At 44.6% G+C, this 12,057-nt stretch overlaps 1 protein-coding gene across 1 annotated transcript; it reads left to right on the top strand.

Annotated features, from left to right (window-relative positions):
- On the top strand, positions 1–11,623 carry osbpl11 (oxysterol binding protein-like 11). The gene is made up of 13 exons (XM_080493113.1): positions 1–342; positions 439–507; positions 937–1,112; positions 1,748–1,827; positions 2,518–2,706; positions 3,886–4,084; positions 4,723–4,868; positions 5,791–5,931; positions 7,165–7,663; positions 7,821–8,007; positions 8,086–8,268; positions 9,197–9,350; positions 9,496–11,623. Exons 1-13 carry the CDS (start codon positions 224–226, stop codon positions 9,550–9,552), a joined length of 2,199 nt encoding a protein of 732 aa, XP_080349239.1. The 5' UTR covers positions 1–223; the 3' UTR covers positions 9,553–11,623.
- The last annotated feature ends 434 nt before the right edge of the window (positions 11,624–12,057 follow it).

The raw sequence follows: 12,057 nt of genomic DNA, 5'->3' as shown, positions 1-12,057 counted from the left end.
GACTTGTCTCCAGCCTGAGCAGGAAGCAGGGCGGCAGAGCAGCTCCGTGTTTCTCCTCTCGACATGTCTCCGCGGCCCTCCGGGGCCTCGTCCCGCTGACAGCCCGCCGCGCCGGGACATGAGCCGGCGGCCGTGATCCCCCCGGAGCCCCCGTGTCGTGTCAGGTTAGCTCGGCGGCGGTAAGCCGCGGCTGTTTTCGTCCGGAGCGGATTTAACGGTCGCGATGATGCAGGGAGAAACCGCAGCGATCCGGATCACCGACAGCGAGGCCAAGCTGGAGGTTTTCCCCCAGAACAGGACCCCCAGCTCGGGGAGAGCCAGCGCCAAAGGCTGGCAGTACAGGTGTGTTTACTGTGTATGTGTGTGGGGGGGGTGAGTCACCATCAGGACAGCAGTTTTGAACTGTGTGTGTTGTACCGTGTCCACTGCCTCCCTCAGTGACCACATGGAGAACATCGATGGATACTTGATGAAATACACGAACCTGGTGACTGGCTGGCAGTACAGGTGAGTCACTGCTCGACTCGTTTCTCAGCAGATCACCAGCCTACCAACCCACCTGTGTGATTTATCACACAACCATGACGCACAAAACGGAAGAGATGCACTACCACAGGAGTAACAGTCAAAACAACCAAAACAAGACACAATATGATGAACGTGGTCTTCAAAACAACACAGTATGACGACTGGACATATAAAGTGGATCAAATGTGGAACAAAAAAAGACACAATGGGACAAAACCAGTTCACAAACATTAGATGGAAGCTATTAATAGACTCCAACAGCAACAAGAAGACAGCGTGAAACACGTAATAACAAAAACCTAAACGTGACAGAAAGAGTCCGACCTGCACACTGACCGACACACTTAACAAAACATGGCAGGTAAACTCACGCTGGTTGTTTGTCCTCTTGTTTCCTCGTGTCCTCAGGTTCTTCGTGTTGAACAACGAGGCTGGACTGCTGGAGTACTTCGTCAACGAGCAGTCGAGGCCCCAGAAGCCGCGAGGCATGCTGCCGCTGGCAGGCGCCGTCATCTCGCCCAGCGACGAGGACTCGCACACCTTCACCGTCAACGCCATCAGTGGGGAGCAGTACAAGCTCCGCGGTGGGCAGGACACACACAACCACACGTATATTTGAGAATATAGGGGAAATGATCAGATTACAGGTTGGACCGAATACATTTCCAGAAAAAAGTTTATGATGTCAATAAAGGACATATATTTATATTTAGTTCTAAAATTAATATATTTTTATTTCCAAAAATGTAAAAAAAAATAGGCAGAGAAATTAAGACATGTATGAATAAAATCAACAATTAAGTTAGTAAATGTGCAAATATTGGAATAAATAAGTCAAATTGAGAAGAAAAATGGGAAAATACAGAAATAAACAATAAAAACAATGAATAAAAGTGCATAAATATCTGTAAAAATATGTAAATGTGGGAATAAATGACTAATAAAATAAAGATTAAATATTCATATAGATAATTGAAGATAGAAACGTGGACTAATGAAAGTGTACAAATGAGTCATGGAGGTGTGAAAGGATGTTTCTTAAACGTCCCTAAGCTGCGGTTGTAGAGAGATTTGTGTTGGTCCTGAAGCCGGCGGCGTTCCGCTGGACTCCCATCAGACCGAGCGCCTCTCTCCGTATCGATCTGGATGTTTTCCATTATCTGCTGCAGCGTCTTCATCTTGGTCTTCGTCACTAACCCTCCTCCCTGTGCTCGTTTAGCCACGGACGCCAAAGAGCGGCAGCACTGGGTCAGCAGGCTGCAGATCTGCACGCAGCACCACACCGAGGCCATGGGGAAGGTAGGACCGCCACATCCTGGAGACCGCACTCGTCCTCCATGATGAATCTCACCTGTGGGGAAGTTATTGACGCAACTGCCCCTCCTCCACCTGTAACTGCCCCCTGATTAATACTCACCCCCGTTACTGCCCCTCCTTATCACATGACCACAATGTGCAGCTGTAATGCATTCTGGGAAATGCTGGGAAGTCCTCGCTGGTGAAAACAAGCGACTCAGCACTTTTCTGTTTCCTCCTGTTGTTCTTGCTCGGAGGAGCGATCGAAGCGAGCTGAGGGCGGCCGTCCGCCTCGCGGTGAAATATTAATGTTTCTGTAAGAATATCTGGGCGAGAGCAGAGATCATTAGTATTGATCCACATCCTGCTGCTGCTCCTCACACTAGTGTTTCTTTATGTCCAAAGAGTTTCTAGTCCCGGCATCTTAATGCAGATATCCAGACATTTCAAGCACACTAAACGTGGAACCACACACACCACCCCCGCCTGAAACACACACAGGTTACTACAGCCTGATATTTTTGGTCAAATTTGACTTGTTTTGGTGTAATTTCTGTGTTTCAGGATATTTTGAACGTTTGATGGAAGGGTCCCTCTAATTTCCACGGTCTCTGTAAATTTGAATCTGTCGTACATGATGAAGACTCGCAGCGTCTTCTCCTCTCACCACGTCTCCCGTGTCCTCCTCCTCAGAGTAACCCGCCGCCGAAGTCACGCAGCTACTCGATGGCGTCTCAGGGCAGCGGCAGCTCGCCCATGAGCCTGCGGCGGACCAGCCAGAACCCCACCGCTCTGTTCGGCTGGTCGCAGGTCCACAAGGGCTCCTCGCTCTACTCCAGCAAGAGGTCGCTGCTGCCGGACCACCTGATGGACGCCCGAGAGGTGCAGCAAGGAGTGCACACACACACACACACACACACACACACACACACACACACACACACACACACACACACACACACACACACACACACATTACTGGACTTTACACAGTAATCTTTAAGGTATTAATATTCTTGTGAGACACGTGGCACATACTATAATATTTGTCACTTATATAGTTGGTAAAAAAACAATAATTAATACATATTTTATACAAATATTAAATGTAATAATAAAGAATTATCACAGTGTTACATTTACTTGATTTATTTAAGTTTCCGGCATTAAATATCTATTTAAAAAAACTAATTGGGGTTTAATTTATGACTTAAGATTTAATTTAAGGTTAACTTTTTTTTAATGAAAATTATTACCTAAAAGTAAAAAACTGACCAACTTTATTGTGGCAAGAGTCAAAGGAAGCCAAACCAAACTAATGGATATGAATAAAATCCACAATAGCATTAATGATGATGTCACCATAATGTAGGTCATGAAAAAACATAAAAATTAAAACATGTCAAACATCATATTAAGGAGTTGTGTTGATTTAGAATGTAATGTGTCTTTCTCACTTGTTTTAGAACTGTTGAAATTGGGAAAAAATTTATATCATAGAAACTTCAGTTTGACCTGCTGTAATTCTGCAGATTGTCCACTAGATGTCACCTCTGCTTCTGGCATTTGGAGGGGATGAGCTCGGAGATGTGTGAAGTTGTCTGAAGATCTGATTCAGAGGAAAGAAATGTGCTTTATCACCTAAATAATAACAGGGAAATCTTTTGGGGAGACATTGGTAAACTTGGATGGAGCCTTGAGGAACTCCACTTGCGATTCTGAGTCTGATGAATGTAGGAGAGTCATGAACAAGTCTGAAACGGTTTTAAAGAAACTTGTAGGGAGAATCAGGAAACGGCAGGAGAAAGATTGTGTTCTTCTTGTTTGGGTTTTATTCTGTAACCTATGAAGTGAATTTATTTTAGGCTGTGGTGGATAAGAGGTCAGGGGTCACTGACACAGGAGGGTTTGTCAGTCTGCCAGCACAGATTAACAAAACATCATGGGAGTTTTTAGTGGTGATAACAGAGGAGGAACACAGCAGCCCACACAGTTATGTGTTCACAGCTGTTCTGGAGAGATCTGAGGGAACAACAAACTAACCCCTGGTTCCTCCCCCAGATGATGAGCCAGGCCCAGGGCCAGCACCGAGACCTGATCCAGAGCATCGAGGGCCTGCCCGTGGCCGCTGGCCTGTCCCCTCTTGACCAGGACCTGCTGATGCTCAAAGCCACGTCGATGGCCACCATGAACTGCCTGAACGAGTGCCTGCACATCCTGCACCTACAGCAGGTGGCCCGGCAGCACAGCTCGCTGGGAGGTCAGTCCCTTTCCCACAAATCATAGCTGCGCCCAATCCTGACAAACAGTCCGTCCGGACAGTGGAATTATTTTGCATTATTAATGGCGAGCTGTACCTATTCTTACCGCCCGTCTCCAAGGTAATGAGATCTCAGATGGTTAAATATCCATCTGCAGCTCTGATGCGGCCGCGGCGTTGGAAACATGCGGCGAACAGCTGGACTGACCGGCGGGACGTCACCACTGCGCCCCCTTAACGTCATTTAAAATAACAAAATAAACAGAAAACATGCCCCACTTTTCTCAGTAGATCTCGTTACGCGATGCATTTTTCATCAGGCTGTGCTCGAAGCCGCGGCCAATCAGATTGTTCCGTCCGCCAGCGCACCAGGTGTATTTGAATTGGTTCTGCCCATCTGTGAACCCTGGGGGCTCCGCCAATCAGAGCCCGGCGATGTTTCCCGTATCCTGATACCTGGCTGCTGGCGGGCGTCGGGTTACACTCCTGTGGTGGAGGGCGGCTGTGCAGGCAGCAGCCAGGCGCTCGCCGGTGTACCTGTGTGTGTGTGTGTGTGTCGGGGGGGCCTCGGGTGGGAGGTGGGGGTCGTACCATGAGCGCCTCTGAACCTGCCGCCGTGTGCTCCCCGTCCTCTGCAGGCCCCACCATCGAGTGGCTGGAGCCCAAACTGCCCGACATCCTGAAGAACGGCAGCAGCTCGCTGGGCAGCTTCACCGGTGCCGAGGGGCCGCTGGAGGGGGGGCCCCTGGAGCTCAGCAGCCCCGAGTCCTGCAGCTTCTCCGGGGTAAGGACCAGGGAGCGACAGCGGAACAGACACTCTTAGTAACACACTCAATAAATACTTAGGTTTGTTTTTAAACATGAAGCAAGACCAAAACAAGCAACATTTATCACACATATGTTTATCTCATTAAAACAATAATGTAGATTAAAGGACTTTCATGCTGTATTAACATGTAAGATGTGTCAGTGAAGAAGAGGAATGTGGTTTGAGTCTTTCTGAAATAATATAAAAAAGATTTATTCTAGAAATATAAATATAAGATTTAACAGTCAGTGTTCGTCAAAATATAAATAAGGTTTGATTTTCTGAAAGAACACAGAATACAATAACATTTTGTTCATTTTAAATCAACTGGAACATAAATGTGAAAGAGACATTTATTTTAAAAATAATTTTAAAGTCTATTTTTTAAAAGTCTGATAAAACAAATCAACATAGTTTAAATGTCAACTCATGTGCAATGTACAATTAAAAGTGACAGAACATGAAAATTAAAAATATATCAATAAAAATACTGAGTCTATTTGCATTAACACAAAGTTAATGTTTAAGTAAAAGCCTGTATAGTACTTTTTAAATATCTTAAAAATGTAGAAATAATTTTTAAATTAATCCGAGTGAAGTGGCGTCACATTTTCAAATAAAATGATATTAAAACAATTCAATAAACCTCAAATCAACCAGGAACATGAGTTGTGTATTATAATAATAATAATTAATCTTCGAAGTGCAAATTTGTTCAGTTTGTGTATCTAATAACTTGTAAATTCTTCTTTAGAAAGGTTTACAAGATGTTTGTTCTCCAGTGTTTTTGCCTGTAAACGACTGTAGAAGGTTGACAATCAGACCTTTGAACATTAGGATGATCATCTGACCTCACACCTCCTCTTCCTCCTCCTCCTCCTCTTTGTCCGCCGTGCAGGAGCAGGAGGACATCGATGGCGAGGACGAGCTGGAGGACTCCTTCACGGATAAGGAGGAGGACCTGGGCGCCGTGGAGGAGGAACGCAGCGTCATCCTACACCTCCTGTCGCAGCTCAAGCTGGGCATGGACCTCACACGGGTAGGTCGAGTTCCACCGTCCTCTGGACCCTGCGTGCGTGCAACAGGAAAAACAAACCCCTGGTGTAGATAAACAAGATGTGAAGGGTTAAAGTGCAGCTGGGATTATCACCTGTTGGACTTGATAACTGTCGATAATATTCATCCTCAACTATTGAATAAATGCATGAACCTTTCCTAGATTAATTATCAAATAAATAGAATTTGTTTTATAAAGTAACAAGCTTCATCAACACATACAAGGGAATAAAAACATCAAAACAAAGGGATCAAGAAAGGCATGAAAAGGAGAATTAAGTAAAAGCTATATTAAGATAAAGTTGATAAAATAAATCAAATTGATTGTTTATTGGGAAGCCTTTGTGTCAGCAGGAAGTTTGTCCCAGAGGAGAAGAGCGTAGGAACTAAAAGCTGCTTCACCTTGTTTCTTCTGAACACTCGGTAACACCTCTTCCTGGCGACCTTGGGGGTCTGCAGGGTTCATATTCTACTAGTAAATCTGATGTCTTTTGGATTGAGACCATTTTAAAGCTTCATAAACTCCTCAGTGTTTTCTACACTGTTGCCTTCAGAGTGATGATGAAGAGAAACACGCTTGTTTGATTAGTTGGTCGCAGAGATGATTTGAGGCCATGAGGCGACGGTTTGACACCGATTTTTAGCTTCGAGTTTCACTCAGAAAGTCAGTGAGGTGAGTGTTTGCAGAGCCAATAGAACCAAGATGTTTCCAGATGTTTGGACCGTCGGGTTTCTCCTCGGTGTCCCTCCAGATGAAGACGTGTTGCTTTGTGACGGAGGTGATGTCGGTGGCGTGGAGGCCCCGGGCCGACATCCTATCTTTGTGCCAGTATTTGGATATCCTCCTCTCGATTTTCTGATTTATCGCACTGATCTGGTGGATCCACTGGCTGACCTCAGATCAGATCCAGTGGATGTGTTGACCCCGGGGTCGGGTCCGGCAGACGTCGCCTCGGCCCGCGATTCCCTGAGATTCTGCTTCATAAAACATGACATGCACATAATTAATAGCCAAACATATCCAGTGTTGGAACAGTGCGGTTTTGACGTTTAATGCTCATTTCAAATTAAAAGTAGAAAAGTTCAGGTCAGTTTAACACCCAGACTTTTAGAATATCAGTTCAAGTTAAACCGTTTTAACCTTGATTGATTTGGAGGCACTTGAAGAGACTGTTGTTGTTGTTGTTGATATTGATTGTTGCTTTGCTCCCTGCAGGTGGTTCTTCCCACCTTCATCCTGGAGAAGCGCTCTCTGCTGGAGATGTACGCCGACTTCATGTCCCACCCAGACCTCTTCGTGACCATTACTGACGGCGGCAGCCCGGAGGACCGCATGGTCCGCTTCGTGGAGTACTACCTCACCTCCTTCCACGAGGGCCGCAAGGGCGCCATCGCCAAGAAGCCCTACAACCCCATCATAGGGGAGACCTTCCACTGCTCCTGGAAGGTTGCCAAGGAGCCCCCGCAAGGGAGCCCGGACGGCGCCGCCGCGCCCACACCCACCCCCACCCCCACCCCTGCTGCCACCCCCACCACCACCCCCACCGCCCAGGACTCCTACCAAGTGCGCTTTGTGGCCGAGCAGGTGTCCCATCACCCCCCCGTGTCCGGTTTCTACGCCGAGTGTCCAGAGCGGCGGATGTGCGTGAACACACACGTGTGGACCAAGAGCAAGTTCATGGGGATGTCCATTGGAGTGTTCATGGTGGGCGAAGGTGAGCCAGGGGGGGTTCTGGAGAACCACATCACTGTTAAGGTTTCATTATCAACCTAAACTCAAAAGTTCAGTCTGAGGACTTGTCTTCCAGAAGTACTATGAGACGTGGGCTGGTTCTAGGAACTTGTGTGACCGTGCCTTGATTCCTCCTGCAGGTTGTCTGTATTTGCTGGAGCACGATGAGGAGTACACCTTCACGCTGCCCTGCGCCTACGCCCGCTCCATCCTCACCGTCCCCTGGGTGGAGCTGGGCGGCAAAGTCACCATCAACTGCGCCAAGTCGGGCTACTCGGCGGTCATCACGTTCCAGACGAAGCCTTTCTACGGCGGCAAGCTACACAAGTGAGTTTGTGGTTTGGCGCCGTCTCTGGTGTCGCGGGTTTGTGATGCGACGCTTTAATCGCGACGCTACGTCCTCAGGGTGACTGCGGAGGTGAAGCACAACGCCACCAACGCAGTGGTGTGCCGCGTGCAGGGCGAGTGGAACGGAGTGTTGGAGTTCAGCTACACTAACGGAGACACCAAAGTGGTCGACGTCACCAAGCTGCCCGTCACCAGGAAGCGCGTCCGGCCAGTGGAGAGGCAGGGACCCACCGAGTCCAGGTCAGGAAACCTCCCAATGGGGCACTTCTCAGCATTAAGTCGCTTTCATAGGAAACCTGCAGACAACTATACTATCTCAGCTATATTCATTAAAGAGTTGAGGTCCCAGCATGTATGCCAGTGGAACGCCACATATAAAATCAACTGTGTTTAAAAAAATGCTTGTCATGGTTCAAATATATTTTAATTCCAACTAGAAAGAAAATGTTCAAAATTTGTGGTTTTAATGCTTTTTGTTTTTTTGATATTTGGGGAATAAAGGAAAAGTGTAACTTCAGTTAATAAAAAATAACAAAAACAAAAAAAAACACTTTAGATTAGAAAGTAATCTTGGTCAAATCCATTTTTGTTCTTGTGGAAAATGATCCACAGATTAATCAATGATTGACTCTTGTACTCGGTAACTGGTGGAAGGAAGAACTACAGGGGTCCCAATACGATTCCATGTGCAACAGTAGTTTAATTTGAGCCTCAGAATAACTTCATGACATATTTTGAAATGTTTTGTTCTCCGTTCTCACGAGTTCAGGAATTTTCATGCACAATCCGATGTTATTTTGGAAAATGTTGTGGTTTTTATTGCATGTTTTTGGGGATTAATGGAAAAGTGTAACTACTTTTTGTCAAAGATGAAATGACTAAAGTATGATAAAAGCTTGGAAATTTTCAAAAAACCTTTTAAATTAGATTTTATTCTCGAGTGCAAATAAAGACGAGAGGGCCCCAAGTACAGATCCCTGTAGAAAACCCCCTATTGAATTAAATAATTATATGTTTGAGATAAATTTCTTTTTGGTATCACTCTGTAACAATGAGTTAAAAACTCCAGATATCAGTTCAGGTGTTAAACTTAAGTCGACATCCTTGATCAACAAATTGAACCACTTAATTTCTGATCCGCTTCCTCTTGTGGTTGTGATGCGTTCAGGCGCCTCTGGCAACACGTGACCGAGTCCTTAAGGCAGAAAGACATCGACAAAGCCACCGAGCACAAGCGGATCCTGGAGGAGAGGCAGCGGACGGAGGAGAGACACCGCGTGGAGACCGAGACGATGTGGAGGACCAGATACTTCGACAGAGACGTACGTTCAACACGCCACGTTTATGGTCATCGTTATCAACTGTGACATTTTACAGCCAGTTAACATTTTACGATGTAAAACCCTGCAGGTCAAGTGCTTTGTCAATAAAGTTCGATTGATTCCCCCCCCCCCCCCCCCCCCGCAGGGTGAAGGTTGGGTGTACCACAAACCTCTATGGAAGAGCTCCGCCGTCAAGTCCTAGTGTCCTCCCTGTGAATTCTGGGAAGTGGAGTATTCCTGTGTGTGTGTGAGTGTGTGTGTGTGCGCACACACGGTGGACCTACAGGCTTGTGTGCTGTCTGTGACGCAGTGGATAAGTGGAAGTGCCCCACTGTGACGACGGACGTCTGTGAAGCCGGCGCCTCATTTCAGGACAGAGAAATCCACATGGGGGGCCGGGGGGGGGTACGTTTGATTCATTCACCTGCAGATGCAGAGGCCCATCTTACACATCCTCCTCCTCTTCTGGTGACGGTTGACACATGAAACGCTCTTCACTGTGTTCACGCGGGTGATTTTATCTGCAGACTTCTTCGTTCTGGAACATTTACCGCAGATATTATCCAGTATTTCTAAAAGAGGTGATTTTATCTGAGAACCTGTAACTTTTAGTGTTCAGAATAAAGGTTTAAAGTGAAAAGAAATTGAATGTTTGCAATGTGAAGTTCCACATCAAGCTTAGAAAAATCCCAAATTATCAAATAAAACTCAAACCAAGTAGAATTTGAGTTGAACATTTCTGTTATTGAGGATCTAAAAAGATGATTTTTATTTGGAGGAATGTAACTATAACAAGCTGAATTACTAACACTTTCAGATTTAATGGTTAAAAATGAAGGTTTGTGTGTAAAAACAAAGAAAGTTGTGAATAATGATTCCCACATGTATGAGAAACAAATAACATTCATCCATTTTTCATGAACCCTGATATGTAACACCTGTCATTTCTCAGTGAGACAATAAGAATAAACTCCTGAGCTTGGAATCTAAACATCAGACCCTTTTTGCGATTTGTAGACTTTTTGTGTTGACCTGCAGGAAGATTTGGAAACTTAATTTTGTGTTAAAAATAGTTGTTCTTTTTGTTTTTTAATAAAAAGACAGATTTATGTTCTAAATAAAGTAAAAAAAAACATGTTTGCACATTTACTTGACATATTTATGACGAACAGTTTTAATTATTAAGAATCAGGATTTTAACATCCAAACACTGTTGGTCTTAAATTAGATTGTTCCTTATAAATCTGGCAAGTAATCGGTTTCCACTAATAACCAGTCTCATAAACGGTCTAAACAATAGTCATTCACTATAAAACAGTCTAAAATCAGGTTAAGACTAAACCAGTTCTGCACACTAGTTCTCTATTTTTCAGCTGGAAAAAGACTCAGACTGTAGATGTTTTGATGGTTTGTTTCATTCCTTGATTAAAGAAAAGAAAAAGTTAATCCATTCTGAAAAGTTGTGACAAAATTCACTTCAAAAATAAAATGGGGTTATAAAAAAAACATTTACAATTGTCCCGTATTCCAATGTGAATACTAATGAGAAACCGATTAACCGCAACTCGGTCTAAAAATGGATCCAAAACCACTTTGAAACACGGTTGGTCAAACATGGTTCCAGTCAAAAAAAACGGTTACGAACAAGTTTAACCAGTCAGACACAGTTACAAACCAGTTGAGACCGAGTCTGGAGGCCAGTTACAAATCTAGATTCATTTATATGACACTTACATCAAGTTTTGTCATGAAATTATTCACTTACTTCATTGAATCCAATATTAAATAATTGTTCTTTTTATGTTGATGTGCTGCTTTCAAACACACTGAGCACATTTTCCCCGGTAACGCTCTGAGGTCTTCTGCATTTTTTGAAGTGTGGGTTTGCAGTGTTGGGACAGACGGACGTGCTGGAGACTTTCTCAGCTCGCTTGTTGTGACACAGATAAAGTTTACTTTCCTGAGCTCGGACTGAGGAAAAGCTTCACGCCATCATGATAAACTCCTCCCTCCAAGTCTCGGTGCCTTACTCGCCTCTGTGTGTGTGTGTGTGTGTGTGTGTGTCTTCCAGATAGTGCCCTGACGCACACTGTCTCGTTTGGGTCATCGTGTGTGTTTTTTGTTCCGTGTTTTAAACAGTCTGGGCACGCTGGGGAGAGACGGAGCTTGATTCTGATCTGTGAAATGCACTGAAGGAAGCTACGATGCCGAGAAACAAACATGACGAGTGTGATGTCAATAATCCAATAAATTGCGTTTGACTTGTAAACCGTGTTCAGTTTGGTTCACTGGTCGTCTTGTGAAGTAATTAAACACGAAATTAAACAGTTTTACGGCATATCGAACCGAGGGGAACACCTGTAAATAGCAGTGAGAAACCGGTTCAGAAACAGATGAAAGATGGTTTAAACTTTGTCCAGAACGACCCTAAAACCACTCTGGCCTGGAGACCATATTTTAACTGGTTTTGGACCAGTTTAGAATAAGTTTTTAGACTAGTCTGTCTGAATTCAGTTTAGAAACCAGTTAGAAGTCTCAACACATCCAGTGCGTTGATCTGAAACCAGTCTAAAAACTATACGCATACTATTTCAATGAAACGGTAGTTTACTTCCTATATCTGTTCTGTTTAGTTGTTTTTAAAATGATCATCAGTTACAAATTACTGTCATCGTTTATAAATCATCCTTTTTCACTTTGTAATCTT

Source organism: Lipophrys pholis, assembly GCF_963383615.2.
Source record: "Lipophrys pholis genome assembly, chromosome: 23".
In the NCBI taxonomy this organism is placed as follows: Eukaryota; Metazoa; Chordata; class Actinopteri; order Blenniiformes; family Blenniidae; genus Lipophrys; species Lipophrys pholis.
This window is presented reverse-complemented; position numbering and strand designations above follow the sequence as displayed.